Source organism: Juglans microcarpa x Juglans regia, chromosome 4D, assembly GCF_004785595.1.
Source record: "Juglans microcarpa x Juglans regia isolate MS1-56 chromosome 4D, Jm3101_v1.0, whole genome shotgun sequence".
NCBI lineage: Eukaryota > Viridiplantae > Streptophyta > Magnoliopsida > Fagales > Juglandaceae > Juglans > Juglans microcarpa x Juglans regia.
This window is the reverse complement of record NC_054600.1, coordinates 32,021,674-32,047,569: the sequence shown is the minus strand read 5'-3', so window position 1 is coordinate 32,047,569 and position 25,896 is coordinate 32,021,674. Positions and strand designations below refer to the sequence as shown.

Genomic DNA, 25,896 nt, shown 5'->3' with positions numbered 1-25,896 from the left:
CCTATACTCTAAAAAGACTAGTCAATGATATAATTGGAGCCTCATTGAAACCTTATAAAGAGCAACAACTTCTCATTCCCAAGTAATGTGGGATCTCATACACCACCTACCCTTATCCTTATCATATAGGGTATCACAATGCCCCTCCTGTCTAGCTCCCCAGCGGGTTGGGTGCTACTATGGTCACGTCCTGGTAGGGAAGTCATCTCTGGTCGCCCCTTCCAACCCTTTTTTGCCGAGAACAAAAAAGTATCAGATCTAATTGGTATCCTAAATTAGGTCGGATGTTAAGAACAGTTGCTAGAAAATGGGTGTATATGTACAAAGGTGGAAGAGCCAAAAATAGTTATAATCCTGAGGGTTAAAGGTTTAACCAAATTAGTATTCAATAATCCTAAATCTTTTGGATCAATGGTTGAGTTTTTAACAATTGATATCAGAGCAAGGACCATGTCATGAAGGGAGCGACCTATAGGCTAGATTAAAATGTCTTGGTACTTTATATGGACATAGTGTTAAGTCATTAAATGTCGATAGATGAGTTAAGCTGCCAAAAGGGAAATGGCTACCACCGGATCAGTGTTGATAGAGTGAGCCGCTGTGGAAGTCGGATTCAGAGGTTGAAGGTTTAACCAAATTAGTATTCAACAGTTCTAAAACTTTTGGATCAATGGTTAGGTCTTTAACAAAAACCGAATATCAAATGAATCCAATGCATGCATGCATGGAGGCCATTCTTGACGTAGTGTTAAAATAATATCATGGAGTAAGTTTAATTACGAATATAAAAAAAGGGTATTCTTGAGTACTCCTTATCAAACACTGGCCAACTAATCCTCTGTTTTCTTTCCAATTCCTCCATCGAAACATACTGTGAAGAAATTAGTACTTGAAACCAATGAAGCTCTTACATGTCTCCCGGAAATATAACACAACGAACAATATATAATGATTTCAAGCGTCTCTGTGGTTTGTCCCCCGCCCAGCCCTGAAAGAGAAAGAAAAAGGGAAGGAAAAAAAATGAGAGATCAGAGGGAGAGAGAGAGAGCTGATCTTTGTTTGGAGAGCTAGCTAGCAGTAGTACTTGCACATTTGCAATAACTTTGAGGAAAAAGCTTCGGAAGTCACATTAATAAATTTAAGAGAAAAAGTTGAGTGTAGACACTACGCACACCACTATTATGGTCAAAAGTTTTCTCCACCTTTTACACCTTTTATGGATGGCTTTATTCGGTAAAGAGGAATTTGTTTAAGAATTTAAATCATTGGATTGAGGATCGTATCAAGAAAAGTTCTTTTCGTATCTCACATTTATGTCTTTGAGGCTCTATTGGCCTCTTACTGCCAACTTAATTCTCTCTCTCTCTCTCTCTCAAACACGAAAAACAAAGAATTCCCACTAAGAAGACAGAGTAAGGGGATTTGTTTGTTGATTTGAGTGTTTATACCCAAAGACTGCACACATCAAATAATAAAATATAGATCATAAAGATGGAAAGAATAATGGAATAAGCCTGGGGCTTGACAAATGAGAATAGAAGGGTATGTGGGAAAACGCCAAAAGCAAAGAAACGCCAATGCCATAAAATTCCTTGGTGTCTGATGCAACAAGTAACTCCCTTGGAAGTTTGAAGAACGCATGCCCCTACCAAGCTGACACCCACCACACACAAACAAATAAAACCTTACCATCTCTCTCTCTCGTGGCTCACCTTTTTAAGCTCCAACATGGATTCTCTTTGCCACTGAAAAACCCATCACCTCTCTCTAGAGATAGTACTAGATTCTATCTTCACACTCTTTTCCCTTCATCATCTTTATATACTCGCAGACACACAGAGAGTGAGGTGGTAAGGGGATGAGGGGAGTGAGATTTTATTATTTCCGCTTACATTTTGCATGGAATTTTTAAGGACTGGAGATATTATCCTTCTGGGCCATCATGGTTTTTAAGCTTTTAAGACCCCACTCCCACTCTTAGTGGCATCATTACAGCTGAGGTGGTGGTGGGATATGAGCTGCTTTTTAACTTTGTCTATCCTTTTTCTGCTACTCTTTGAAGGAATGTCTCTTCTCTTGAGCTAGTGAATTTTTCTCTGTTTTTTATCCTTTTGTACCTCCACTGTCTTGGATTTGACTACCTTTGTGTGTGTGAAATGGAAGAACCTTAATCAAGCACAAGCTTTATTTGTTAATGAATGCTTGCAAGTTTCCATGGTTTACCACTTCATTTCAAACATAGATATAGATCTGGCTAATGCTTTTCATTTATATCGAACATTTTTATATGTTATCACCCCGAGTAAAAGTGAACAACTCAAATGAGAAACACAATTTGAAATGAAAATGGAAAGCTGTAACAAGAAAGGGGAAACCAATGATGAACAATGAAAAAAAGAGAGACGTACGGGAAAACTCATCAAACCCACCCCACCCTAATAGCAATCTATTGTCAATATTGTACATAATAATATATATAGAGTAATGTTAAATACAGTTTTACGACGAGCAAATCTAACGCACTGAAGCCCATCATAAAAAAAATATTCATGTAAATTCTAAATTTACTCTATTTTAAAGGAAGTGTGCAAGATTTGTACATAATAAGACTGTATAAATCAATTTGAGAATCAAGGTTAATGTAAAATTTAAAGTTAATGTCGTACAGAAAACCATCTAATGACAGCACATGTGACATGACCACGCATATGAAGAAAGCAATAAACGAATTTGATTTTTTTTTTTTAAATGGACTATTCATCTGCATCAAAAGCACTGCTGTTTTCTCGGAAAATAGTAGTAGTCCACACAAGGCAGAGAGAAGCAGCATTCCAAATGAAGTTCTTTCCGTGTAAATCAAACAAGTATTGCCAACTAAAGTACACACCACCTTTGGCATTACTCATTGAACCCCATACCAAACAACGTAGAAAGTATCGGTAAATATATATTACATAATGACAAGAATAGAATTTAAACGAACAGAAGCATTTAATGGAAAATCACATGCCATGCCATTTTACAAATACGAATCCACCTCTCTTCCACATGAGAAGCAACAGAAAGTTATGATCTATTGTTATCTATTCATCAAAACGAATTAGCTGAAAATGCAACCCATCATTTTGCAGCTGAAGAAGAGCCATTGACCACCCCACCATGACGCCATTAGTTTAGGTGGTTTTGCATTGCCAAATCAGTTATAGGAACTGATCCGTCTGTACACTACTAATGTACAGAATCGAGTTCGTGCACCCATATCTTATATATGAAAGATAATCTGGAAAGACACAGTAAGGGCCGGTTGATCCTAAAAAAGACAGGAGCTAATTGTATCCTGATCGACCCTCTTTTCTACCAAGGAATCGATCCGGAAATCTGAGTTGTTCATTTAAGATATAACTCTCTTCGTGAGCATGTCTCATCACGATTCTTAGAGGGTGGGCTTCAGTGTTAAATACCCATTCATCCAAAGAGATGAGTGATGGAGGTGAAAACAAGAGATAGAGATACTTGAGAGTTTCTGCTAGGAAGAAGCTCTGCATCATATTGTCTTTATCGCCTGTATTTACCTGAAAAAAATTGGGCAAAAAATGATTAAATGAATATTTCAATGCAAGGAAAAAAAAAAAAAAAAAAACCATATGGTAGATATCAGTTCACTATCAAAAGCTCAGTTACTTATTTTGAATCAACAAATCAGCCAATGCTTTAATAGTCTGGTTCTAAAAATAAAAGAGAATTTACTTATCAAAAACAAAAACAAAATAAAAGGGAATTAATTCACAACTATAACTTCATTATGACAATAAGACTACTTTTATTTGTTCCCATCCTCTGTATTGTTTCTTTGGAATGAGATATTTGGATGTTCTGACTTCAAACTCAGTATCCAGGAATATCATATATCCTGATATTTTCTTTAGCTGCCATCAAATTAAACATATATCAGATTACATATATACCTTGTTTTTTTTTTTTTTTTGCCATTTTACTCTTTTCTAAAATATGAAGTTGGGTATCAAAAGAAACCTTTAAAAAAAAAAAGGAAGAGAAAAGCAAAATAATTTCAAGAAGAGAAATGAAGATTAATTCTGCCAAACATAATCCACGGTTGGGATCCCCCAACCAAACCCAGCCAGCCTGATTATACGAATTCAAACCATCGTAAAAGGGAAGAATAACAAATAAACCAACAACATACACCATCCCAATCTGTATGATAACAATATGGGGCACGCCTCAGTGTGCAAAAATGTGCAGTGCACTACCATGAAACAGTGAGTGGCAGAGGGATTCAGGTAAACTAATTCCTATGTTTCCTTAAATGTTCTCCATGGTTAAACTCTCGAAAGCATATCATCAACTCTGCTTCAATTGTTTTTATAGTAGCAAGATGAAAATTGGAAATTAATAGTAAAGAATTCACAAACAAAGATCATCATAAATATTCGTTTGGAAATGCTCTTACATCTTTGAGTCCGACGTATCCTATCTCTCCCCGAGAGTTCTTTTCAAATGCTTGGAAAATGTTCCAACCCCATTCTTGATATGTCTTGTTCCCAGTGAAACGCCAGAGGTAAAAGAGCGATTCAACTGTCTCCGGCCTCAAAATGTTCCATGACGTACCAACACTCATGTCCTACAAAATTTTATTATGCTCAGCACATCTAACATATACATTTCACTGTAGCATGCATGCAAGAAGAACGGGAATAATAGACCTTCCCAGTGTGAAAGAAATAATTCTCTCCAGCCAGTTTTGTAGTTGTAGACTGGTAGAAGTTATAACACGTCCATGCAAGCTACAATAAACAAACCAAAGAGAATTTACAGAAAGTGAGAAAGGCTAAGGGGTTTGGGAGATGGGATTGTTTCATCTCATCCCATCTCATCCCATCTCATCTCATCTCATTTCCTTTTCAAACACCACTCAAACACAAACATTTTTCAATTTCAAATCTTTAGCTTTTTTATCTAATCAATACAACTTTCCCAAACTTCCAAACAAAACACAAAAAATAATTCAACTTTTTCAAATCCAAAAAAAAAAAAATTATATTAAAAAATTATATTCTAACAATATTTTAACTTTATAATATTTTTATTCAACATTTTCTCTCTCATTTCCCAAAACCCCATAAAACATCATAACTCAAACTATTTCACTACTATTCACAGATTTCTCATCTCATCTCATTTCCCAAGCCATAAGATTCTGGTCAAGTGATAAAACCATCATTTACTGGTTCTTAAAAAAAAAACGAAACCTATCATTTACTGGTCAGCTGTAATTTCCCAAAACAGAACTTAAGGATTGAAGAACTGTAGAATTGGCAAACCATATAGTATTTCAAGCTAAAGATCTGCTCTTTGATTTCCCCTTTTGATTACATTGCATTTCAGCTGTGCTGCATTGTATGTTGCTGCAGCTTCTTACTAAAGAATAATGATTCCAATTCCCAAAGACAGATTCATACCAATAAGAACCTACTTCACTTTCCTCAAGCCCGCCCAACCGCAATGCTTGCCCTTGTTTCAGAGAAAAAGCAAACTCCACTTAAATGCATTCTTAAGCATTACTGAGGAAAATAAAAAGGATTTCCCAGTACTGACCTCGAGTTAATCACGAAGATTTCTAAGAAGCATTCCATTAATGTGTTTAAAAGGTAAGGGAATATTGAAACTAGGAGTTAAATTGGGAAGAATTCTTCAGGAAATGTTCCCCTTTGGCTCATGAACCTGGCTTCAGATAGACAATCAAGAGGGGCACTTGATTATTAGATAAGGGTACCCAAAGTAGGTAAGGTTCCTGCAATGAACATTACAGACATCCCAAATCCTATTAGCTCCCTTTTTGCCAAATTGAATTTCTACCATCACCCCCATAACCTAGGTTTTCTCGCAAATATAAATCAACAAGGAAAGAAAAACGAGAGGTTCCCAGACAAGTGAGATAACATCCACATATTGGATACATGTAATAGATTCTCATCCCCAACTCACATTGAAGCCTTTAACTAAATCTTCTTCATCCATGGATGCAACTAAATGCCTTCACAACATGCAATATAGCATCTTGGAAGTAGGTGGCTAGGCCCTATTCTGAACTGATTTTTTAGTTGCCTCTAAAGAATACTTGCCATATTCGCAGGAGTGGAGACATAAGATGTAGCAATATCAATATACCAGGAAGGATCAACAGAAATTTTAAATTAGCATCAAACTGAGAAAAGGATTTTTAAAGCAGCGCATGGCACCATATGGCAAAGAAGCTTGAAATGGAGGAAAGAGAGAGATGACACTAAAAACATCGGATGTGTGAACCTTCAAAATTTCAAGAGCCTTACTTTTAAATATTCTAATACAATAAATATTTAGCTTCGTGAAATGCTGCAGAGCTGCTTGATATCTAATACAGGAAAAGATGAAGGGTGTGCATTGGGGTTGGGTGTGCATTGAAGCTTGAGTACATTTATCCCAGGTTGATATAAAAATACTTGGAAATGTGCATATACACTCTCACTTAAGGATTAAAATACCAATATCTTATTTTACTTTAAAATCATTCTACCTTATTTTCTTTTGTCATTTTCTTTTGTTTCTTTAATAGGACAATCATCTAATTCCAATACAAATTCATATGCCTGAAACTTTTCAGTAAAAAAAAACCAAATAAAGCCAGCTCCACCAAAATACTATTATAAATAATTTTTAATTGATACCTCTTCTGCCAAGGATAAATACTTCTCAGCTTCCCCACCATCATAACCAAAAAATCCTAATGCAAGCATTCCAGGAGCAAAGCATGCTAATTCATCCATCTGCATACATTAAGAAAATGATGAACCCAGGACTAATTGTTTCAACTTTTTCAACGAACACTCCAGAAATTTCTCTGTTGATTCAAAACACTACCTTGTCAGATAGCAAATTTCCAGTCTTTTCACATAGGTATGCAAAGGAAGATGGTGTTGTTCTGCGAACCAAGCCTTGCAGACCTTTCATTGATGTCTCCCACATTTCTCTGTTCCAAGTGTAAGCACAAACCAGTGAAGGGGGTACCCCCCTGGTGGGAGATTTTGAAGAAAAGAAAAGAAGAGAAGTAAACAAAGGCTAACATCACAGCATTGATGGTGTACTCCAGCAACACTTTATTTAATCATTAATAAAGATTAAATTGCCAGTTAAAAAAACACCACAACATTGATGGAAAACAGATAGAGTCTACATGTTCATGCATGCATGTGACTTATCTGTGTTCTGGTATTTAGAAATTCAATGAAACATGAGGTAGAATCATGTGCGTTTATGGTGACGCATGGTAAGATCTCATTAATATTATAGTGCCAAATAATCTTTAATACTAAATTATTAACATAAAGTAGTTGTGTTTGAGCTCCTCGCTTTTTCAATACATCAGCATACCTGCTAACAATACCATAACTGTTGTTATACTCCTAAAAGCTGCAGTGGAATGGTGGTTGGACATTTTTAAAATCTTACAACCAATTCAAATCTGAGTACAACATAAAGAGATGTGGCACTGAATGCATATCTTGCACTATGAGACAGTTTGATGAGTAAACTCTTATGAAATGGCAGAAAATCCAGAGTTTAAAACAATGTCACAAAGAATTGATGCCTGATGTCTAAATGAAACATTATATTAAAGCTTCTAACCTGTAGTACTTTACAGGTTCCGTTTTGTTCCCTTGGATCCAAGCCTTGAGTAGATATTCATAAAAACTGTATAAAGAGAGATGCCCAAATCAATTGGCAGTCTACAAGTGTACAAAATTGCAAATTAACTTTCTTAAAGGTGCCAGTCAAAGCAGTAGAAGTAAACTTGTTTTCACCTAAAAAAATATAGGAGGTTTCCAAATTTAATGAATCGTGTAAAGACTGACCAGTGCTCTACACAATACAAATATTCTAGGGATCTTGACACCTAAAATCATAATTCAACCATTTTTCAATACCGTTAGGAAGACTCAACTCATTGTTATGTATTGCCATGAGCAAATTTCATTACCCAATTCTATATATGGAGAACCAAAATCCATTTAGAAACTGATATCCAAAACCTCGCATCACTCCTATTTATGTTCTATAAACTTCTAAGCCACCATTAATTTGAACCAATTCAATTATTCATCAAATGTTAATTGGAATAATCGCTAAAAACTTTGAAAAGACTCAACCAAATACAAATAGCTGAAACATGAAACCCTAAGCACAATCAGCCACAATGAGTATTGTAATGAATAGCTCAACAGTATGGCATCACTCACATATGCTGTAGCTAACCAGCCTAACTTGAGATTCGCATGTATCAATTGTTTTTTTTTTATAATTTTTTTTTCATAAGAACTGAAAGGGACTTGGTGGGTGGTATTCACTGTGCCATGGAAATGCTAGCAAGGCAAAGTGACTCAACTTCCTTGCACAATACCATACCTCTTATATGTCTTCCCCAATAACATTGCAATAATTCACCCTTGAATCCATGAGTATTGCAATCAATAGCATCCCAAATAAGAGGCAACTTCAACAATCTTAAACAAAGACGTGAAGACAAGGGGAGAGAGAGAGAGAGAGATCTTTGCATCCGCCGTTTCAGTAGTAACAATACTCAAACTTGAGAAGTCACTATCATAGTACTGAGTATAGAAAGACTTTCTGCAAGTCAATATTCTATATATATGTCCAGAAGTTCCAATACCTATCCCCCATAGCACCAAATGTAATTGTTGAGTGTGCCGATGTTCCTGTGTGAGGGTTGATATATATGGGGAGCAAACCATCAGTAGGAAAGGTTTTATAAAGCTCTTTAATGACATTCTCCACCTGAAATATTAGCATACCATCAATTAATGTCAATGAAAAAGAGGTAAAACTTATTCTATACTCCTATAGTTGATGCATCCATGGAAGATTAATTGCTGTTACTTTGCAACTTCGTAAACTAAAAGATTTATTGTGTGGCTAATGTACTTCATTCGGACTCTTGGATTAAAACAAATTTTATTTTGAGTCAATGAGTTAAAAGGTATTTTTATGTGCAGGGCAGATCTGAAATTTCATAACATAACTCCATGTAGATTTAACTTAGCATTAAATCCTAGATCGTGTATGATCTAGAGTATTCAAGAACATGTAATAGTATTAGGAGCCTTTTTATTGGGATGTGTTAGGTCTTTAGTGTATTAGTCACATTAGGAGTCGTAATGCTACCATTATAAGAAAGAGTCCTAATATACATGTTTGACTTACTCAGAGAAATCTGAGATGAGATTTTAGGAGTTGATGACTATTTTGTGTTTTAAATTAGGGTCCCTATATGTCTGTTTAATGTACAAGAAGGTGTTCCTCTCTCTTCTCTCTCTTTGGCATTCTGTTACTATTAACAGAGAAATTTTCTTGAGCATATGAAATATAAAGATACAATGATTTCACAATAATGGTACTTGGCCTTACAACTGACTGGAACAAGTATAAACTGAATTCCAGGTGATGGTTTTAGATGACATATAAGTGTTATTGAAAGAATACCTTCTCCTGGTACTTGGGATCTTTTGTCCTTTGAGATAGAGCAATAAATTCAAGCTGTTCTGTACCAGAATCTGCGAGTATACTGTTTCCCTATAAACAAAGAAATGTTCAAACTCATCAACAAAGTAAGAGTCATCAGTAACTTATAAAAAGGGAAAAAAGAAAAAGTAGTAGATGGTTACCCCTGCCCACATGGGATTATGTGCATTCCCATATGCTAAGTTAATTCTGTTATATGGAATTCCTGAAGGTGTATTCCAAGCAGGAAGTAATCTATCTGCAATATCTCTAGCCTTTTCAAGGAAAACTTCATCGCCAGAGAGATCATATGTACTAAGAAGTCCACCTAAAACTCTGGGTGCAAAAAGGGTAAACAAGGTCGGTAAGAAGCAATGGATGTTGTGCTTGCACCTGCCTCTTGTTGAACCAAATTAAGTCCTCCAACTTGACAGAGAACAAAATTGTAAATTAAAAAAATATATATATTAGACCTTCCAATGCAACCTTATGGTTGTCTCAAAAACGCTAGCATCATAATTCTTGTTGAAGTCCAATGAGTTTGCAACCCACCTGCAAATTTATTATCATAGATTCTTTAACATGGGAAAAACTATTAGGAGATGAAAATTTGGCTCTGTGTTGGATGAATCTTCGACAATAGCAGAAGCTTCAATGAAAAAATGAAAGGCACATATCTGTGGATTGAAGACAATGTGAACTGTGATGAAACAATGATAACTGAGAAAATGTACCAAAAGAATGCAAACTCACTCTCTGGCTCTTTTGAACTGCTCGTCAAGGCCCATTATAAACAATGTATCAAGGGAATCTACTAGAGTTGCCCCAAGACCACCAAAACTATCAATACCATTCTTGGTCTGTGGCTGTTAAGTGGTAGCAGAAGTTAGATACAAAATAAGCAAAACAGACACAAGATACAAAAGAAAACACAACAAATCCAAAGTTTGGAACGTGGAGTGCAGTATCTTGCAACTAAAATGCAAAAGAACACAAACCCTTTCAAATGTAAAGTCATATATACTAATATCACAAGAGTTTTTTTATTGTATTATATAGTACTTATATATGAGGATATTAATTGTAAGCATACCTATTAATGGAGAGTGTTTAGGCTCTGTCTCAGTGATAGAAATATATGGGCCACCACCAAGTTACTTAAGTTATTAGTAAAATTTTACAGATGATCCCACCCCATATAATCAGCCATCTGCATCTAGAATGACCGAAAAATAACTTCAAATAAAATTCTGATCTACTGGTCTGTCTATCACCAATTACACGATCAATAGTTTATACACCTTATTGTAGAGTGACCAAGTAAAGCATAGGCTTCGACACTTGCCGAAAAGCATAAAAGTATCATGATGCACATTACAAAAACGAAAGAAGAAAAACAAAACAGCATCAAAGATTAATGTCAAGGAGTAAAACAATGTTCTACCGCACCTGAAGTTCATCATGACCCCATGCATACTTCTCATAAGATGTCCATGCATGAAGCATGGAATCTTTTACTTTCTGTCTTCGTTGAATGTTAAGAGGGTCATCCTGAAAAATGTTCCTCTTATTGAGTTTAGTGGCTTTATCAATACTTGTGATGCCTACACCCGAACCTTTTAGATCAATCTTTAAATCTTCCAGCTGCAAGTACGGAGATTGCATGCGAACAAAAACGATGTGAACCAAGCTCAAGTAAAACTAACTTAAGCTAGGGAACAAACAGTGAAGCAACAATTGCACACGTCTCACCTGATTTTGCAGGCCTCGCAGTTGTTCATATAACCTGGAAACATGTACCTAAGGATCATAATAATCTACTCAGTTAAGAAGAACAATATCACAATTTTACAAAAGACCCAACATCATTTATGCGAGAAGCAAATAGAGCCGTTTGAAAGAATTTTGAGTACCTACCTGGTGTTCTCTGGTGAGGGTTTGGCGGTCCCACACAAGCCAGGTAAGAGAAACGAATGCGACGAAGACGAGTGCCAGCCGTTGCGGCCTTTTCAGGTAATAGCCCGGGTGAAGATATCTCCACAACCCACACCCCAACCCTGACGACGACGCAGAGGAAGATTTCTTCGCCATTGCAAATCAAAGAAAAGTTGAAAAAACCTTGTAGAAAATGATGAAATGAGGCAACTTGTGGTGGTTTTATGCGGTTGATCGGAACGGTTTGGTGATTGTCATCAACTCGATCGTGCCAATCGCCAAAATAATTATTATTTTTTTAAAAAAAAAAGACCAGAATTGGATCTTTGAAGCTGGTGTTCAAAAAAATAAAAACACTGGGGAACCTGAAAATGAGATTTTTTTTTTTTTCCTTTTTAGACAAAAAAATATATTTTCGCTGCCATACCCGTCAATGGTAAACCTTGGAATTAAGAATTTGAGATGTATCTAAGTTTGAAGAGAGAGAGATAGAGCGATGGAATTGTTGGAAGTTTTCTCCCTTTTTTTTTAATGGATAATGAATGGAGCTGTTGGAAGAAGAAAGTTCAGAAAAGTTTCAAGAAAAAGCTTAATTAGCGGGTTTGACTTTAAAATCCGCGACTTGGACCGTGTTTAGACCGTTGGGGATGCTGAAACGTTATTGGCTAGAGTCGTTGCCTGGCCCGGTTTTAGCTGCATTGATTTTTCGTATAATTAAGTAATTATTACGCAAATTTTAAGAAAAATTCTAGACATAAGTGGTATGTAAGGATGTAAAACTTATTTGTAACCCAACTCGAATTTAAAAGATTCAATTTTGGAAAGAGAAATATAATATCTATTATGAGAATTACGAGTCTTTCGGACAATATAAAATATTTAATAAATACCATAAAATCTACAAAACTCAAGTCTATTTCTGAAATCAAAGTCATAAAATTCGAAGAATTTTAGGATGTCATTGATAGGGTGGGTCCAAGACCAAGGACAAGGTGGACCAAGTGCTGGAGGCATTTTCCAACTTACAAGAATGAGAGATTCTTCATTTTATTATCAGCTCATGATATTGAAGAAATAGCAGAATGTCTACAGCATCTGATTGAAAAGCCAGGCTACAAATGGTCAGCTTTCCACACATACTTGCTTGGTTAAGATTCTTGATAGACAGGTCCGATTGAACACCCCAAACAGCTTACTTTAGATACCATTTCTCTACCCATCCTCCTCTGAACCTGGGAGCTTCCTCTTAAGGATCTCCTTCTCCTTCCTTAGTTTCATGATTTTCAGTTGAAGCGTTTCTACAAGCCGACTTGAAATCGTATCTCTTTGATGTTCAACCAGGTTTGTTCTGCTGATCAGCACTGCAATGTACCAGATGTATTATTTGCATTAGGTACCCAAAAAAAATGTATCATTGTTGCATATTAATCGCTCTGTGGCAGAGATGCAGCATAATTGGTAATTTGGTTTTGTTCATGTACCCAGGACTCCTGAAAGAAAACCTCAAGCCAAATCATCCTTTAGGCCAAGCCTTAATTTATAGTATGGAAATAAAACTGTCTGAACAAGAGGAAATGAAAGCAAAAACACACACTCACCTTCCTTCTCCAGTTCCTGGAGTTTCTTGCTTAATTCATTTTTCTCTTCCTGTTCAATCATAAGACAGTCCTTCAGATCCTGAATCTCAAGGTTATCTGTCAACAACATAATTACCATAGTTATTCATATCCCTTTAAATGAAATCTGGTAATTGAACCCCTATATTTAAATAAGCTTACTTAGGACCTCACATTTAGATTCCACATCAAATTGGATGCGGTCGAATCTCTTTGCAAGAGTCTGTATATGAGTTTTATGTGCTGCTAAATCTTCGCGGAGGAGATTTATGGTTGCTTCACTTGTTGCTTTTTCAAGCAGGAGGCCCCTGGTTGATATACACGAGAATCATTCAAATGTGAAAGATAAACACATTTGAGCTAAATATTTGAACTCACTGGAAACTCACCGGATTTGACCCTCTAAGAGTCCAACCTTTGCATCATAATCTTGCTTGAGCAACTCTATGGCTTTCCTATGTTCCTGCTTACATATCTCAAATCTTATACTGATGCTTATTATTTGATCAGACAGATTCTAAGTGTATCGTTTTCAGTATTGGTTTTAGCCCCAACAGATATTTGAGAACACTGGATAGAAATTATAATTTGATATCTTCCTTTGTCCTCTTTGGTTTACACAAGGATTCTTAGGAAAATTTATCTTAAACTGATTAGGGAAAAATATAATGTTCATCCTCCAACTAACATGTGTTTTACAATTGACACTCAACTATTGAACTTGCACTCTCAAACTACTTTAAGGTTTCAATATATACCTTTTGTTCAGATCCAACCGTTAAGAGTGTATCACATCACCTATTTTTCTTGTATGTTAAAAGGCTACAAATAGATGAAGGTACTGTTTATCAGTTTTTTATTGTTGGAAGGTGCAATGTGTCAGTCTTTCACATTACTAATCAAAAAAATAATGTCAGTTTTTAGAATTGGGTGATGCTAGGATGCCCACCAAATATGCCCCAAAAGTGTTCTCAGTGTATTTTGATTTTTTCTTTATATTAAACAAACGTACACATAAATTCACTAGTGGTAACTTTTTTAAACATTTTATTAAAAAAAAATACAATAAGGGCACATTTGGAGGACACCCAAGCATTTTCCTTAATTTTGGGTGAAAATTATATTTTCGCCTAACTAAAATATTGTCAACTAACCAAGGCCAAGCACTATCACGTTGAACATAAAGAGTGGACAAATGGAAGTAACTTACATCGTCTTGATGGAGACGTTCATCACTTACTCTCTTAAGTTCTTCCCTGAGGCTCTGACATTTGGTACGGCGTTCAAGCTGAATTTCATAACAATAATTTATTTATCAAAAGAAAACAAAGCAGAACTCCAAGTTTAGGCCATAATTGATAAGCACTCCATGACTATGTTCATCATCTTATTTTCACCCTGCACTGTCATTTCAAGTTCAGAGATGAATACTAACATAAATATCCAAAAATGCACACCTGCTCAGCAAGATTATTTAGAGATTCTGTGTACAATTTGCTCAGTCGCTCATTCTCTGCAATATAACAACGTAATTCGATTGACTTTCGAAATACAAGATGCAAGTTTCCACTGAGACATTTTGGCATGCATGCCCAGGGGATCAACAAGATTAATTGCAGTTTTACTTGTACTACATTTCCTTCATTTATTTTCTTTTTTCATGATTAGCACACGGCTATCAAAGTTTCCGATGAATTCATATGAAGATGTTGTTAAAAGATTGTTACCGACATGGAACAGAACAATTCCCTGAACCAATGATTTAATATACAAAAGTGAGGCGAACCGTAACATTTACAAAAGTAAGCTTGTTTGAGACCTTGTAAAATGCAACGGAATCCAAGAAAATGAATGCGCGACCTTGGGACAAAAACTAAAAGAAAAAACTCCTCAAACTTGAAGATCGGCGATTCCGCTCTGCATTTTACAATCTAAATTCCATCATTATTGGCAACAACACAATGATACATTCAGAAATATGAAGATCGGGGGGAAGGGCAAAAAAAGGAACATGAGAGAGATTCTATATTCGGTTAGTGACTGTTGCTATTTCCATCCATTTGAAAACCATTAAAAACTGAGTTTTGGACATACGAAAGTGAAATCCTCCAATCTACTGAACCAGAAACTACACAATTCTTTTTGCTTACTTTAGATTTAGATTTTTATATTTCGTGAACAAAAATAAAACATGCATGCCGAAAATCTTGTTGAGATTTTCCTTCCTTTGTTTATATTTTGGGCAATCAAACATATACAAAGCAACGGAATGAAACCAATGCAGCTTTCCATAAAGACTTCGACAACAGTTCAACGAAATGTACATGAATGAGACCCAGAAGGCAATCGCCAGCAAATCAAGATAGAGTGGTTTTGGAATCGCGATTCTAAAAGACAGCTAACCTTGCTTGATATTATTACAAGTGATTTCTAGGGCTTCACGCCTCTTCATCTCAGCGATACAGTTCGATTTCAACGACTGTATTTCTGCAATGCTGCTCTTGAAATCCTGAAAGAAAGCTCGTGTGAATTGAAGTCTCAAATAGCAAGTCATTTAGTGATTGTTTGCCCAGGAAAATTTACTGGAAGCTACGATTTTATGAGCCGTTTCGTACCCCAAAAAAGGGAAAAATGAGAATTAAGCGCACCAGTTTTTGAGGTTAAAAACGCTATCTCGCTTATTCAAGCCGATTTCTGTGTCATTTAGGATCAAAATCGGTCTAAAAGCATATCATGCAAGGCTCCTTTTGGTTGCGGAATACATGTATTAGTCCTAATACTGATATAAGAATGTGAAATTAAGATCTGCGTTTCCTCCATTTTCCCTTGTTTTCTCGGCTACCAAACGGGGAAAGACAAAAAGAGAAGAAAACTTTAACTAAGGAAGCGAATGATGGATGATGTTACCTCGAAGATCTTACCGAAATTGGAGAGCAGGGAATCCATTTCTTCGTCACTGGTTGCCGCCATTTTCTTTCCTTTTTCAAATAGTCGAAAGTGTTGATATAATTGTTTATATGATATAATTTATTTTAACATTTAAATTTTATAAATCAAAGGACAATGATATTATATCACTTAAGTTTATCCGCTCAATTTGATTGTTCATATATTTTATTTTATTTTTTAATTTTTCTTACTTAATGATTAAATAATTGACTGTTACTGTATTTATTTATTTTTTAATTTTTTAAAAATATTTAAAGATATTTGAAAAATGTTGAAAAGAAAAAACAAAAAAAAAAGTGCAAGTTGCACTAGGATCACATCTAGTGGTCAAATTTGGACGGCATAGTAGTACAAATAGTAACATTTAAATAATTTAAAATATTATAATATTTTACATACCAACTTAAGAATAAAATAATTTAATAAATCATCAAGCTCCCTATTATAAATTTTTAAACATAATAATTGTTAGACAATCGTATTAAGACTGAAATGACGATTTTAGCCGTATTACTACTTTTGATCCTACATGGCAATCTGTGGATAAAAATCAAATCAGATTAGTTCGAGAAATGTATAGAAAATCTACCACTTATTAAAATCATATCACATTATAACCATTAAGATCATATCACACTATAATTTTTTTTCAATATATATCCATTAAGATCATGTCACATTTCTTTTTTTTCTTCACAAACCACCTTAAATACTGCAACTTGTGTTTCAAATTGGGGGACAAAGTAAAGATTTTGATAGTTTTTTTAGTTTTTTTTTTTATTATTATTAAAATGCAAAAAAGAGCAATAGTTTTGAAGAGGTGGTGTGTAACTTTCCATATTGTTAAAACAATATTTTATGAATATATGCTTCCAAGAAAATATAAATCCCGATGACTTTTATCCAAAGTTTGGTGCCCATCTCGTATTTTTATATGCTGAAGAGGATTTTTATCCATCCCATAGAAGGTCAGCATTAGGGTTTATGATTATGAACAAGATGATTATTAACATACCCAACAATTCTATAAATCGTATGCCATTGCAATTTCAGCATTATTCTCTGAGCTCAGTAGCAATAGCACCAGGAGAACTTGCTCATGTCGCCTTTTTTTCAATTATGGGAATGTGAAGTGCATGGATTCAAATGGTTACCGTTATTCCATTAGCTGAACACAAGCAAAATTTACCTGTGTATTAGACAACTCATGCTTGATATCGAACTGTTTATCCCACAATAGTACTAAGAAGTGTCCCTTTTGAGGGAGTAACAGGAGCCAATATATGCATATTCGACAACTCAACTATGTTTTCTTCTGTATTTTTTAGTTTCTCCGTTGATTTATATTCTTTACAACAAAATAAGACACAAACAATTAAGCATAACATTCACAGTTCATATTTGAAACTCGTTTGATAATAAGAAGAGTGTCAAACCTGGTGCCTTGGAGGCTACCAACCAGGCTGGTGACAGATGAAAAATGGACTGCAGGAAACCTGCATTATAATTTCAGAATGGTAACAAATGTAAAAATTTGAAATATTATTCGCTGCAGGGCGATGCCATCCAATGAGGATGCCTGATATGGCAATCGTCCGAGTTATGTGAACCTGTTAGCTACCAATCAAACTAGCAACCAAAAGTATTCTGATGTCAACAAGAACAATCAAGCAAGCTTTTTCTTTTTCTTTCTTTTTTTTTTTTTTTGGTAAAGTAAAACTGAAACAAACTAAAACTTAAGGATACCACACTTAAACCTTCTCACATCCAGCTGATTTAATTTTTATCTTAAATTGCTTAAAGAATATGGTATAGTGGCACAGGGAGTTTTCTGGTCAAAATAATTTTTACAACACCGGATATACAACATTTTGGGATGCCATTACAACATTCCAGTACCTGTTGGAGTCATCACGATGGCTGGTGGACCCACAGGACTTGCTCATCAATCTTGCTCAGCTTCTCATCATCAAGACGCTTCCATGTCTTGATCCTTTTCACTCCCATCCAGGACTTGTCTCCCTTCCCAAGCTCAGCCAATATGACCCTTGCTCTCCTTGGCCACCCAGCCTTCCCATAACCATGGTATCCAAATCCTCCACCATAACAAAACCAAATACCATCTAGATTCCCACAAAAATCATTCTTATGATCATGGCCCATGAAGACAGCCTGCACATCTCCAATGGAGATAAGGGTCTGTAAGACTCCCGAATTCACTGACGAGCAAGCCACAGCGTCCTGAAATTGGCCTACAATCTTGTTGTAGTACAGCTGCCGAATTTCTGGAATTGGGATGTGGAAAAATGCCAGTGCTGGGGATGTAGCTGTGGGAAAAGCATCTGCAGATTGATCACTATTCTGCTTTTGGCCCTGTTAGTGTGTGACCTGCTACATGTTAATAAAATCTAAATCTAAAACATCCCCCATGTGGGATTAAAAGAAGGACATTCAGATGTGTTTGACTGCGTTTCTGAGAAAGAATGGGATTGAAAGAACATAGCATCACAAGATCACTTTTTGGGTCCATTAGGAAATCTAAAAAAACCACCACTTTTCCAGATATAGTCTTTAACTCTTCAGAAACCAAGTCTTAGAGTATTAGTAGTGGATTCAATAAAGTTTGGCCAAAATTTAGCTAGAGAATTCACTTTTATAAATTTAGCTAGCCACATTTAACAACACCAAATAATAGACTCTCCAAATCTATCACTATTCTATTAAAATATTAATTTTGAAATTTTCATTTATTTTAATTCTAATTGTAATTTGAATATTTATTCGTTATTAAAAAAGTACACATTAATTTTCTAACGTTGATATTATATTTTAAAAGAAAAAATTAGAATCAACTAATTATAATATTGCAGAACTAGAACTTGAAGCACTCCAACAAAATGATGCCATGTCATTGAAATGATGACTGATGGAGACAGGCCGCCTTCTATGGTTGAATTGGGGATTTGGGTGCTTCGTGCTTTTGAGACGAAGAGGAGTTTTCTGGAGTTGTGAGCTCGTGCGAAACGAATAGCAACGAGAGAGGGAATTTTTTATGCCAAAATAATATTTGGCCAGCAACTTAGACTCAACAGATTTGGCTAGTGAAAATTATCAAAGTTAAAAATATTGTAACTTTGTTGAGTCCACTACAATGAGTTTTTATACAATTTTTATACAATCTAGTTAAACTTTGGCCAAAATATAACTTTGTTAAGTCCACTACTAGTGCTCTTAGTTTTTTCCTCATTTTTATATCCATCACAATTAGAGTGAAATGAATCAGTGAAGTGTGAGATTGTAGCCCCGGTATGCCTTAATTGCATTGGCATTGTTCAGTTATTTATACCTGGGATTCATGAGAAATGCTACGAAGCCAACTAAGTTGGGATTCCTTAATCCATCCATAAGTTCGAACTCCTTGAATAACTTCCCTGTCTCCACTGTCAAGAAAGAAAAGATCAAGGATGCTGTTGTTTGCCAGATGCGAACCTGGGGCACCATATACTCTCAGATTATAATTTCCAAACCCATCAATGTTTGTCACCATGCCATCTTTAACAGGACTAGAGAGATCTTCAGCTGATGGATTGACTTGTGAAACAGAATAATCCATGAGGGAGATGAAAGACATCAATTCCTCACGATTCATTGTAGATTCCTGGTCATGGTTTCCTAAAACTGCTGCCCATGGAAGTCCGGATTCCATGGCAGGACCAAAGGCTTTAAATAGGGATTCGGCAGCATCGGTACTGCTTGGCCCAAATATGTTGTCTCCTGATTACAAAAACTAAATGCTTTAGAGAGAGAGAGAGAAACTCACCAATCTCCACCACAGATGTTTATCTCCAAGAATGGAAGTATGTTAACTACCTTATTAAACATGACTGAACATTGCCAGCAAAAAAAAAATAAAAAAGCTTTAGGGAGAACCCCCCCAAAAAAAAAAAAAATTATATATCTTGAAAGAAAAGAAAAAGGAAAAAAGGAGTCAAATGGAATTCTGTGCAGCTAAAAGATGTGGCTAAGACAGGCATTGATAAAACTGGAAAGGAATATGTTGCGGCTATGCTGGGTCATAAATTAATTAAGGTGCACAAAAGGAGATATCATTAACATGAGCTGATCGCTAAATTGAAGGTGTGAAAATACTGAGTCATCAATCTTATGAAGATCCAACTTCAAAAAGTTTTTTGCTATAATTTGAAATTTCAATTCATAAAAGAGATACGTGGGTATATTGGTAGGTACATGAAGAAATTTTTGGGCTTAATCATATTTCTCCAATTTATCAAAAGAAATATCCATTTTTCTCCTTTCTTCCCATATTTTAGGTTTATTGGCAGTGCTTTTGTCATTACCATCCCTTTGAGTCTGGAAGTAATCAAAGTTTACTCCAAAGCCAATCTAAGTAGCTCTAAGCCACTTACTACCAAAAATTTAATGAGATCGCCTTCAATGGTTTTATTACTGTGTATATATATGTGTGTGTGTGTGTGTGTGTGTGTGTGTGTGTCTACATACATATGAACTTGTTTTCTCCCATGTTACAACCACGATCTAGTAAAAGCTTGAATCTGACTACTTACTTCAATAACCACCACATCACTAATGGTAACATTGTGATTCGCGTACAAATATATACAGTGCAAAGATCAACGAAAATCAATAGCAAGATAAGATGTTCGGTCAAAGTACCAAAATTTATAAGGAAAAATTAAAAGAGAGAATTACCTGTAAAGGCAATGAAATCAGGCTTTTCGACCTCGAGCATTCTTTTGAGAAATCTAGTCGTGTTGAGATCGGAGCAATACTGGAACTCAGACTCCAACACGTCTCGGCATCGAGTTATCATTCCATTGCCATAATGCATATCTGCCACCTTAATTCCGCCACAAATTAAAATCCATAACCAAATTAATATTTAAAAAAAAAAAAAAAAAAAAACAGAGAGGGAGAGAAAATATCAAGCTCTGGTTGTAAGAATTGTAGGAGAGGGAAAATGAAGAGGTGACGGACCTGGAGGATTTTGAAGGTACCGTCGTAGCGGAACCGGAGGGGAAGATCTGGATTTTTCTTGACTCGAACGATGTCGTTGCCCAGTAGTAATCTGTGCGGTATGAGGTCGTGAAGAAGGTGCAGTAATAAAGATATGGAGACCAAGTAGAGGAAAGAGTGCTTCCATTTTCCAGTTTCTGAAGATTCCATCAGCTCTTTCTTTTTTGATAGATTGGATTCGCAGTAAGACTTTGTATAGGAACTAGGAAGTTCCGTAAAGGCCTAAACGGCAACGCAACGAGTTCATGTAGCTTTGACTTTCTTGATTTATTTTGCTTTCATAAATATTTTAGTCACAAAATTAATACCATAAATTGAGTTAATTTATTTATTATAAAATAAATTTAAAAATTCACATAAAATTATTTTAATTTATAAAATTACTTTTTATATAAGCTATTTATAATTACAACGCTTCTCTTTTAATTAGTTCATCCAGTTTGACGGAGTTCCCTCCTATCGTAACTCATCAATTCATGTATTTTATACTTCTTTTTTATCAAGAGTTGAAGGTCTCCTGTAGAAACAATATTTAAGGCAAATTATTTATGACAAATAAATATTTACTTTTTAACGATGAGTAATAATTTATATAAATCTGAAGCATAAAAAAGTTTTGGACAAGTTCTTTATAAATAAAATAAAATATTAATAATAATATAAAAAAATATTAAAGAAAATTATATTTTTTTAATGAAATTTAATTTTTTATAAAAAATTTACACGAGACTTGTACACTTGAGACTTATATGTGACATGTATTATTCTATAAAATTTAATATTAAATATTATTGAGTAGTGCTAAATATATTTACATTTTTACTTATAATTTTATTTATAAAACTCATTTTATTAATTTATTTTGAAGTTTAAATTTTGAATTTCAAATTTCATGATTTTCAATATATTAATATTTGACATATAGGGAAGTAAATTTTTTTATAAATTTTTTTTAAATACATTTAAAAATTTTCTTATAGAATAGACGTATTATATCTATCTTTCTAGACTATATTATAAATTAATCGGAGCAGAAAATAGAAAAATATCATAATCCCAATTCGATATTGGAAAGTTTGTAGCTGAGCAATGACGGAAAGAAGACGAGGCTGCTTCGCCCAAGTTTGGTGAAGTCGTCGTTCTACTACATGAAGCCCATAAAGGGCTTCGGCCTTTGGGGGGGTTTTGGGCCAAGTTTCATAGAATCCACTGACCCTCAGACCGATTAGTCCGCGTCTCCTCACAATGTTCGATCGTGCAATCTAGACCGCACAAAAACTTATTCAAATAAATAACAATTTAATAATAATAATTGAGTAATGCCACGTACAAATTTCAAATACATAAATTTTGTACATTTTTTTTATAAAAGAGTAGGTCTCACTAATAAATAATATATTTTTTTTACACTTTTTTCAAAATATAATCTATTCTTTTTTATAAAAATTTATGCAAGATTTATCTATTCAGGATTTATACAAATCATTTATCATAACAATAATATGCGAAAGAGTAATGATATACACATGATACATAGTATAATATATTGTACAATAATGTTATAAAATAAGAATATTTTTATAAAATGATGTTACTTTTATAAGATGTTTTATAAAAATATCCCTCATTTAAAATGTAGTTATATAAAATATTGTAAAAAATATTATGTAAATCATTTTCCTAAGCGAAGTAAGACAATAACAAAAGAGAAGTACTACTCTCACAATCACAAAGAAATTGTATAAAAGTAAATTCACAAATTAATATAACTTTATGTGATTTATTAAATCTACTTTATAATAAAAATAATTTTATAATCTACTTTATAATAAAAATAATTTTATAATTTAACGTATTACATTAAATCATGTCAATTTATACACATACTTTTATAGAATTATTTGTAAATAAATTATTTCTTGTAAGAAAAGTTAAAAATTATAGCCCCAAATCTTTCAATGAGGTTGTCCATTCAGATATTGCTGGTGATCTGATTTTGGAGCTTACCGAGGTGATTTGATTCAGAGTTTTGCTAGGTACAAATGAGTTCGTGTACTATATCACATACCGATAATTTTTTTAATTTTAAAAAAAATGAAAAAAAAAATTTTGAGAGAAGAAAAAAATTTCCTATATCATAAAAATTATTTTTATCTTTAATTCACATCATTTTATTAAATATATATATTATATATCAATATTGATACATGAATTAATACACGAACTTGCTTGCAATAAAATTTTTCCTTTGATTAAACACTGATGATCCCTCGTTTAAGTGTCACTTATTGGTCCTACTTGTGAGAGATATAATTACCCATTCCGGATAAAATGGTGCATGTGCGGATCAACGTGCCTCCCACCAAATTAAACAGACAAAAAGATAGTCAAATTATAATACAACAGACTAAAATATATAAGAAATCAGAATCGTGAATAGGATCTCATCTTATTTGAAAATGACAATTTTTTTATAGTTTATAATGGTTTTAAGAAATTTAGATTATAATATTTATTAATTATTTTGAAAGAAAATCTCATAAATGGCTTCGATTTTATTTTATTAGAGATAGTATTGTTTCATTCATTTATTTCTAATTCTATTTTTAGTACAGGCTTATGTTAGTTTAGTTAGATATTTAAAATATTATTTCCTGCCTATTCTGTATAGTATATGAGCTGTATTTCTATTTCGTGTAAACGACTCTCAAGTAATACATTTTTTATGCTCTACATCTTCTTGGCATCTTCTTGATATCAGTCTTAATATGGTATCAGTTTGAACAACATGTTTCCGTGCAATGTCTTCTTCATCTGTATCGCCTTCATCCGTACAAAGTTGGCGTAGGTCTACGTACACTAATGGACATGCACCAACAAGAATATGTTACGCATTTCTTGATGAGGCTGAATGACTCATTTTCTCAAGTGCGTGGTCAGATTCTTTTAATTGATTAACTTCCTCCTATCAATAAGGTTTTCTCCCTTCTTTTTCACTAAGAGCGCCAAAGAGATATTGGATCAGTTCTGGTTTCTCATATTCCATTTATTGCACTTTCATCTACAACAAAATATGTTCATTAGACTAAACCTTTCACTCGCAAAGATAGACCTATTTGCTCTCATTGCTCTGTTCCTGAGCATACTATTGAAACATGTTTCAAGTTACATAGATATCCTATTGGATATCGTTCCAAAGGGAAATTTTCCACTCCCTCATATTCAGCTCATCAAAGATAGACCTATTTGCTCTCATTGCTCTGTTCCTGGACATACTATTGAAACATGTTTCGAGTTACATGGATATCCTCCTAGATATTATTCCAAGGGAAAATTTTCCACTCACTCATATTCAGCTCATCAAAGATAGACCTATTTGCTCTCATTGTTCTATTCCTGGGCATACTACTGAAACATGTTTCGAGTTACATGAATATCCTCCTGGATATCGCTCCAAGGGAAAATTTTTCACTCCCTTATATTCAGCTCATCAAGACATTGTTGTTTATTCTTTATCTTCCTTTCCACTTACACCACAACAATGTCAACAGCTTCTAGCTCTTCTCGATCCTGAATCACATGTCTCTCAGATAGCCAATGTGACTTCTCCAATTGATCACCTTTCGGGTAAATTCTTTTTCTCTTTTATTTTTTTCATCAAAACAGTATCTCCATTGCATATTACTTTTGATAATTGGATTATAGATACTGATACTATGGATCATATGGTCCATTCCATTTCTTTTTTCACTGTCTTTCATTCTGCTCATAACTCGTTTGTTAAAATGCCCAATGGCATTTCTGCACCAGTTACACATATAGGCTCCATTCATCTATCTCCACAACTCATTTTACATAATGTTTTGTACGTACCTTCATTTAAATTCAATCTTCTTTCTGTCAGTCAACTAACCAAATCAACATCTTATTTCTTGATTTTTTTTCTTGTAATGCTTGCTATATGCAGGATCTCATCCATTGGAAAATGATTGGAAATGGTGGAGTCAAAGGATGATTATACATACTGCACAAATCAGATGATCATGTTTCTCTTCCTTCTAATTCAAATTTCAATTCTGCTTTTGTTTCTCATTCTAATCATTCTGAGTTTGATGTTTGGCATAAAAGGTTGAGTCATGCCTCCTTTTCTCGAATCAAATTGTTGTATTCTATTATACGTACTACTTTTATATATAATAACATTCCATGTTCAATTTGTCCACTTGCTAAACACAAAAGACTGTCATTTCCTTCTCACAATGAGCATATTTCTTTTTGTCCTTTTCAACTTGTCCATTGTCATATATGGGACCCCTTTCAATATCAGTTGTTGGATAGTTTTAAGTATTTTTTAACCATTGTAAATGACTTTTCTCGTAGTACTTGGGTTTACTTGATGAAGTCTAAATCTGATAATCAAGTGCTATTGCAGCATTTCATTAACATGGTTGCCAATCAGTTTGATTCTTCCATCAAAACTATAAGGACAGATAATGACACTGAATTTGCTATGTCTCAGTTCTTTTATTCTAAAGGCATAATTCATCAGTTGTCTTGAGTAGCTATCCCTCAACACAATTCAGTTGTTGAAAGAAAGCACAAACACATTCTCAATGTTCTTGTTTGTGCTTTTCTCTTTCAATCAAATATTCCTTTGATTTTTTTTGTCCAACTACATTCTTATAGTAGTATACTTAATTAAAATGATTCATTCTCCTTTACTAGCAAATAAAACACCATATGAATTACTTTTCCAAAAGCCACCCTC

The 25,896-nt window shown here is 34.3% G+C and overlaps 3 protein-coding genes across 5 annotated transcripts; all 3 read right to left on the bottom strand.

Annotated features, from left to right (window-relative positions):
* Positions 1–2,875: 2,875 nt before the first annotated feature.
* On the bottom strand, positions 2,876–12,144 carry LOC121261091 (mannosyl-oligosaccharide 1,2-alpha-mannosidase MNS1-like). The gene is made up of 14 exons (XM_041163265.1): positions 11,491–12,144; positions 11,326–11,373; positions 11,023–11,217; positions 10,327–10,439; positions 10,060–10,125; positions 9,738–9,909; positions 9,556–9,645; positions 8,726–8,850; positions 7,684–7,749; positions 6,919–7,027; positions 6,726–6,824; positions 4,725–4,805; positions 4,472–4,642; positions 2,876–3,572 (listed from the first exon to the last, which is right to left on the bottom strand). Exons 1-14 carry the CDS (start codon positions 11,662–11,664, stop codon positions 3,327–3,329), a joined length of 1,755 nt encoding a protein of 584 aa, XP_041019199.1. The 5' UTR covers positions 11,665–12,144; the 3' UTR covers positions 2,876–3,326.
* A 439-nt stretch (positions 12,145–12,583) lies between these two features.
* LOC121261090 (protein At-4/1) lies at positions 12,584–16,206 on the bottom strand. 2 transcript variants are annotated; one of them, XM_041163262.1, is made up of 8 exons: positions 16,032–16,206; positions 15,528–15,633; positions 14,582–14,637; positions 14,335–14,412; positions 13,514–13,587; positions 13,299–13,432; positions 13,107–13,202; positions 12,584–12,869 (listed from the first exon to the last, which is right to left on the bottom strand). In XM_041163262.1, the coding sequence occupies exons 1-8, from the start codon at positions 16,092–16,094 to the stop codon at positions 12,721–12,723; spliced, it is 756 nt and encodes a 251-aa protein (XP_041019196.1). In that variant the 5' UTR covers positions 16,095–16,206; the 3' UTR covers positions 12,584–12,720. The 2 variants fall into 2 exon arrangements, with proteins under 2 accessions (XP_041019196.1, XP_041019198.1); XM_041163264.1 differs by having other exon boundaries at positions 12,843–12,998.
* Positions 16,207–17,845: 1,639 nt separating this feature from the next.
* On the bottom strand, positions 17,846–21,364 carry LOC121261089 (probable inactive purple acid phosphatase 28). 2 transcript variants are annotated; one of them, XM_041163261.1, is made up of 4 exons: positions 21,090–21,364; positions 20,805–20,945; positions 19,420–19,847; positions 17,846–18,446 (listed from the first exon to the last, which is right to left on the bottom strand). In XM_041163261.1, the coding sequence occupies exons 1-4, from the start codon at positions 21,253–21,255 to the stop codon at positions 17,985–17,987; spliced, it is 1,197 nt and encodes a 398-aa protein (XP_041019195.1). In that variant the 5' UTR covers positions 21,256–21,364; the 3' UTR covers positions 17,846–17,984. The 2 variants fall into 2 exon arrangements, with proteins under 2 accessions (XP_041019195.1, XP_041019194.1); XM_041163260.1 differs by having other exon boundaries at positions 20,805–20,952; positions 21,090–21,363.
* Positions 21,365–25,896: the final 4,532 nt, after the last annotated feature.